The 5,944-nt window shown below is 53.6% G+C and overlaps 1 protein-coding gene across 1 annotated transcript; it reads left to right on the top strand.

Annotated features, from left to right (window-relative positions):
* The first annotated feature begins 306 nt into the window (after positions 1-306).
* HELT (helt bHLH transcription factor) lies at positions 307-2,345 on the top strand. The gene is made up of 4 exons (XM_087418252.1): positions 307-333; positions 753-893; positions 1,164-1,260; positions 1,671-2,345. The coding sequence occupies exons 1-4, from the start codon at positions 307-309 to the stop codon at positions 2,168-2,170; spliced, it is 765 nt and encodes a 254-aa protein (XP_087274378.1). The 3' UTR covers positions 2,171-2,345.
* The last annotated feature ends 3,599 nt before the right edge of the window (positions 2,346-5,944 follow it).

Raw genomic sequence — 5,944 nt, forward strand, 5'->3', positions numbered from 1 at the left:
TTGAAGGGCCACGTGGATTAACAAAGCTGATCTGCCCCCAGCTCGCCCCCCTCGGCTGCTAAATTTTTTTTCTTAACTTCTTTAAAACTGATCTTGAATGCATACATCTCCCAAACGCAGCTCCCCTAATCCTATGGAATAATTCAACTTGTGAATGCACTTGGAGCCCTAGATGACCGCTTTATAAGGCAGCCCCTCGGAGTTGGGAGGCTGCAGTCTACCTGGGACACTCGAGGAGGCACACGAGGTGTAAAGTGGACGGGTGCCTCGCACCACCGCCTCTCCTGAGGGCGCGTACTGACCAGGATGTCAGACAAGCTCAAGGAACGCAAAGTGAGTCGGTAGAGCCCAGACGGTTCTTGCGCCCTGATGGTGGGGGCGTCTGACTCCCTGAGCCGCCGCCTGGCTGGACCGACGGCAGGGACGTGGCCTCACGGGATTTCTCGTGCAGAGGAATCTTGAGGGCTCTGGGAAGAGAACGAAGATAGAGATGAGACTCCTCCACCGGGAGGAGCCCACTCCCGGAGACTGGTGGCCACCTCCCCACTGCCCTGGCGCTCAGCTTGGTGGGGTGGCCCAGCGGGTAGGGAGGCTGAAGGGGAGCGCGCCAGCGCGATCGTGAGAGGGCAGAGCTCCTTTGACCCAAGTGAGGACGGGCAGGGACCCCTTCCGGGGGCGAATCCCTGGGCAGCGTTGGGGGCTGGAAGACGGTTGACACCCAGCTACAGCCATGCCTTTGACGGCTCCCTGAGCAAAGTCATCCTAAACATACAAACTTCTGTTCGCAGAGAACCCCCGTTTCCCACAAAGTGATAGAAAAGCGAAGGAGGGACCGGATTAACCGCTGCTTGAACGAGCTGGGCAAGACGGTGCCCATGGCCCTGGCGAAGCAGGTAACGTCGGGGCCGAGAATCGGGTGCCAGGCGCTGAGGATCCTCCGCTGCCACTCTTGGCCAAGAAGCCAGGAGTCTGGGGACGGAGAGGGCCTTACACGTGGGCCTCCCTCCCCGGGGGCCTGAGCGCTGAGTGAGCCCCAGGCAGCTCTCGCGCAGATCCTCAGCAGCGCCCTGCTCGCTGGTCCTCTCCGGATAAAGCTGTGCACCCAGCCCGGGGGTGGCCTGAGCCCGCTGGGCCGCTGCGAGGCGCCCTTCCTCCTTTTGCAGAGTTCCGGGAAGCTGGAGAAGGCGGAGATCCTCGAGATGACCGTCCAGTACCTGAGAGCCCTGCACTCCGCTGATTTTCCCCGGGGAAGGGAAAAAGGTGGGCGCGGGTTGGGCAAAAAGGAACCTGGGCAGGGAGCGTGCGCCACACAGAGACGTGGGGGCCGGGAGTGGGAGTGAAGCGGCGCTGGCGAGGTCTCCTCTGCGGACGCTGCTGGAGCAGTGGCGGGCTGGGGTCCTGCGAAAGTTAAGGGGGGCTGGAGAACAGGTTTCTAGGGATAGTGGTTCCGTAGCCTCCTTTCAGGTGGTGACGGGTGGGATCAGGCTCTTAATGAAAAGGAGGTCGCTTGCTGGGGCTTTTCCAGTCTCCAGATTAGCGAGAGGGGGAGGCGGGCCTTAAATGGGAACTTCGGCCAGAAAACGTGATGGGAGTCGCACCCGCCTGGGTCTCCCGGTAGGGATGGGGTCGCTCACGGTTTTTCCTTTCTGCCGTTTTTCTCCCGCCTCCAGCAGACCTGCTAGCAGAGTTTGCCAACTACTTCCACTACGGCTACCACGAGTGCATGAAGAACCTGGTGCATTACCTCACCACCGTGGAGCGGATGGAGACCAAGGACACCAAGTACGCACGCATCCTCGCCTTCTTGCAGTCCAAGGCCCGCTTGGGCGCCGAGCCCGCCTTCCAGCCGCTGGGTTCTCTCCCGGAGCCAGATTTCTCCTATCAGCTGCACCCGGCGGGGCCCGAGTTTGCGGGCCACAGCCCCGGTGAGGCCGCCGTATTCCCGCAGGGCGCGGCTCCCGGGCCCTTCTCCTGGCCGCACGGCGCGGCCCGCAGCCCAGCGCTGCCCTACCTGCCTAGCGCGCCCCTGCCGCTCCCGAGCCCGGCGCAGCAGCACAGCCCCTTCCTGGCGCCGGTGCAGAGCCTGGACCGGCACTACCTCAACCTGATCGGCCACGCCCACCCCAACGCCCTCAACCTGCACACGCCCCAGCACCCCCAGCTGCTCTGACGCCGACTCGCCTGCCAGATTTCTCTGCGCTGCGGTCGCTGCTTAGGAGAAATACTGTATATTGTACAGGTGTAAATATTGTGCCAACAAAATAGCTGGGTGGGGGAAAGCCAAGAGCGAAGTAGGCTTTTGAAAGAATCCCCTTGGCAATAAAGGTTTTCTGATAAAGAACCAAAGAGACAGATTTCTTTGTTACCTTCTGCTCCTCCACAACCCATCCTCTCCACAACCCATCGTGCCGAGGGCGCGTGCTGATAGGGGCCAAGGTGACAGCCCTCAGCAATTTTGGGGGGGGGGTTCTCTGCAGGATCCGGGGAGGGGGAAAGGCTAAAAGGAGGTGTCACTTGGGGGCGGGATTCGAGGCTCCCCCGGGGCTCCAGACCCGCATCCGCCTCGCGCGCTTCTTGGGCATTCGCCTCGGAGAAAGGCAGACGCGAGGAACACAGCCTTTGGCTCTCAGAAAATGCAAATCGAAGGACCCGCCCCAAACTGGCGCTGGCGGACTTTGGCCAGCCCGGAGCCTAGGCGCTCTTCCCGCGCCGAGGCAGGCCCCGGGGACGCACGCGCACCACGCGCCCGCCGGTCTGGCGCGCGGCGAGACCCAAGGCGGCCGGACGTGTGTCTGGGTTTACAGCCTTAACGTGCGTCTTTAAAAAATATGTAGAGGAAGTAACTTCTGATTATGGCTTAAAACAACATCCGACGAAGTTATCTTCGCATATCTACTCGGCGTTGGAGGGTTCAAGGGAAGCTGGCAGTGCCTTTGCGCACAAATCCGCTCAGCTTTGGGGGCGCTAGGCAACCACGTGAGAGGCCAGCACTAGCCAAGTTGGGAGATGCGCTCCCCGGAGGATTGTTCCCTCCGCCCCACCATCCGGCCCTGGCGCGGGGTGGAGAGCTTGGCTCTGGGATCCGGTTCTCTGGCCTGGTAAGAATAGCCTTACCTCTGTCCCTTTCCCCGAGGGGCAATTTTAACCTCCTTGCTCCACCCAGAACACAGTGAGGAAAGTTTGGGGTCTAGGGAAGACTTGACTAGTGATCTTTAGGGGACTGTGGTTTTCAATTCCAGTTGGATCTGCGCCTTGACCACAAAAGAGCGATCCATTTAAAATAGCAAACTAAAATCTTGTTTTTCTAAGACCCAAACAGCAAAATGAGCCCCGCTGTTGTTTTACGTAAACAGGTAAAATAAACAAGATATCCAACCGGCTAAAGTTGTGTTTGTGGGGAATTAAAGTTGTTTCCTTCATTGATTTTTGTCTTTGTGCCCGTTAGCTTTGATGCCCTTGAAATAAATCATTGGAAATTATGTAGCAGGTTTCCCTCTGTTTCTAGAGGCCATTTAGCTGAACCGTGATGATTTGTCTTCTTCCCGATTAGCTGGAGGAAAATAAATTAACTTATTCCATTTCTGTGGACAGGTCTAAGGGAGCTCTGACCTGGACTATTTACTGAAGTCATGGAATAGGATGACCTGCCATTTGTAAACCATCAAACTTCATTATACAGAGACAAGACAGAAAAAAAAAAAAAAAAACCACCACACTTCATTACATTGCCCATAAAGTGAAACTTAAATGTGTGTGTTTGGAGGGTGGAGGGAATCTATAAACTTTAGAAAAGGTGTTGCATGTAAAGGGTTCTTGTCCTTACAGTAATGCACTACATGTCACTGCAAAACTTACCTATAACATGTGACAGGCCAACAAACATCTCCTCCCTTAAGACCCGATACAGTTGGAGCACTGAAGTGACTGTAAGACCCAGGAGGCCTTCCGGATAACAAACACACACTGAGCAATATGGGATGAAAACGAATTATGCAGAAATGGGCGAATGCATGGTGCCTATTATTGGAACACATGTCTTACACCCATTTTCATCAGTGCTGGATACAGAATATGAAGAAGGCCTTTCAGGCTTTTTTTTCTCAGCATTAAGCCAATGTGAATTCCCTCTGGCAGTGAAGCATTAAAGATATAGTGTTACCCAGGAAATATAAATTATTAATATATTCAGCATTTTTGTCACTTCTCAACTGTTAACCAAATGAGACAAAACTTTCTTTTGCTAAGTAGATTTTCTCTTTGGGATTAGCTTTGGGAATGCACAGGGCCACCACAGTAAAAACTTTGGTCATTTGCATATAATTTTGCAAACTTCCACTGGCCCATGACAGTCTTTGTACCTCAAATGTTGGTATTCTTGATTTTTTTTCTTTCTCATTTAACTGTGGAGGATAAAACCCTGCTTTTGATTTACAATGACTTTAGGATAAAAGTCTCCCTCCCCTTTCTCTCCCTCCCCATTTCTGTGTGTGTGTGTGTGTGTGTGTGTGTGTGTGTGCGCGCGCGCGCGCGCACACACGCGTGTTGTCTCTTTTTCTGAAACCTTCATCCAAAGTTCCAATTCTCCAGGCTTGGCCAAAAGTCAAACTTGGAATAGTTTGAGTTCACAAAAGATTAAAAATGTCACTACAGCATGGAAAGGATTCAAATCAGATTGTGCCTTTACTGTGTCCTTCCCGCACTTTCTCTGAAACACATTACTTCCAGCCTCCCTGTCCCAAACCCCCCACCTCTCCCTCCTCTGTCTGTCTCTTATGCCCAGTCCCTCCACTCTTTCTTTTAAGTAAGTTGTATAGTAATGGTTTCCAAGAGAGGCTCAACCAAACCCAGAAATAACAAAAAACAAAACACAGTGGGTTTGGCTGGAGGTGACCATTGTGATTCCTCTGAAAGGGGCAACCTCTTGCTTCTTGGGCTTCATCCTTGAGTGGGCAAGAATAAAAATAATCATCCCCATGAAATCAAAGGTTTTCTCCACAGGCTTGAGGAACAAAGCTGATGGCTGGTGTTTCGGGTCGGTCCCTGTGGCTCTGTGGCTCTGCAGGGCTAGAACGAGGAGCTTCCAGGCACTCCAGCCACCGCTGCCTCAGGGCTGGTAATACAGAGGTCACTTGTGCTTCCAAGCGTTATTGAGCAAACACAGCCCGTGCATCAGCGGGGGCCTCCAGTCTGGGCTGCTAGATGCCAGGCAAGGAAGGTGGAGGAGCAGCTATGTAAGGCCCTGACTGACCCCACAAAGGTACAGAATTCCTGGGAACCTGGTGATGGGTGTCTGCATAGCGTAACACACCAAGAAAAGGCAGACAATATGGGGCATGTAGTTGGAGCTCAAAAAACATTTGTGGAATGGCTGAACGATTGCCTAACAGTGCTGAGTCTCTTGGAATCCTGCATCTCCCCTGGATCTCTTCTTTCTGGCCCTCAGTCCCCTCCCCACTTCAGCAGAGACGAGAAAGTACTTGTGCAGCCACCCAGAAATCTGTGGAGTAATCTACACACATTCTGAGGGTTGTCAGATGGAGCAATGACCCTGCCTTTCCCCAAAAATTCTACCTTGTGGTCTGCAAGCAGGAGACAATGCTTGGCCTGCATAATGAAGGCAGATCACTCTTCCTACAGGCCCAGCTAAATGCAGACCCCAAATCCAGGATTTGAACTCAGATCTAGCCTTATGGGGGTTCTGCTCCTTTCGCATGAGAAAGACCCAAGACTAGGCTGATTCCACCCTGTTTTCTGCCCCATTGATTGTTCAGAGTGTGGCTTTTGGATTTGCATTCCAGCTCTGCTGCCTATTAGCTGTGTGCCTTTGGGCAAATTGCTGAGCCTCTCTGTGTCTGTTTCATCATCTATAAAATAGAGACATTTGGGGGCCGGCCTGGTGGCATAGTGGTTAAGTTCGTGCGCTCCCCTTCAGCAGCCCAGGGTT

This window comes from Ceratotherium simum, chromosome 28, assembly GCF_057802395.1.
Source record: "Ceratotherium simum simum isolate JZ-2026a chromosome 28, ASM5780239v1, whole genome shotgun sequence".
NCBI lineage: Eukaryota > Metazoa > Chordata > Mammalia > Perissodactyla > Rhinocerotidae > Ceratotherium > Ceratotherium simum.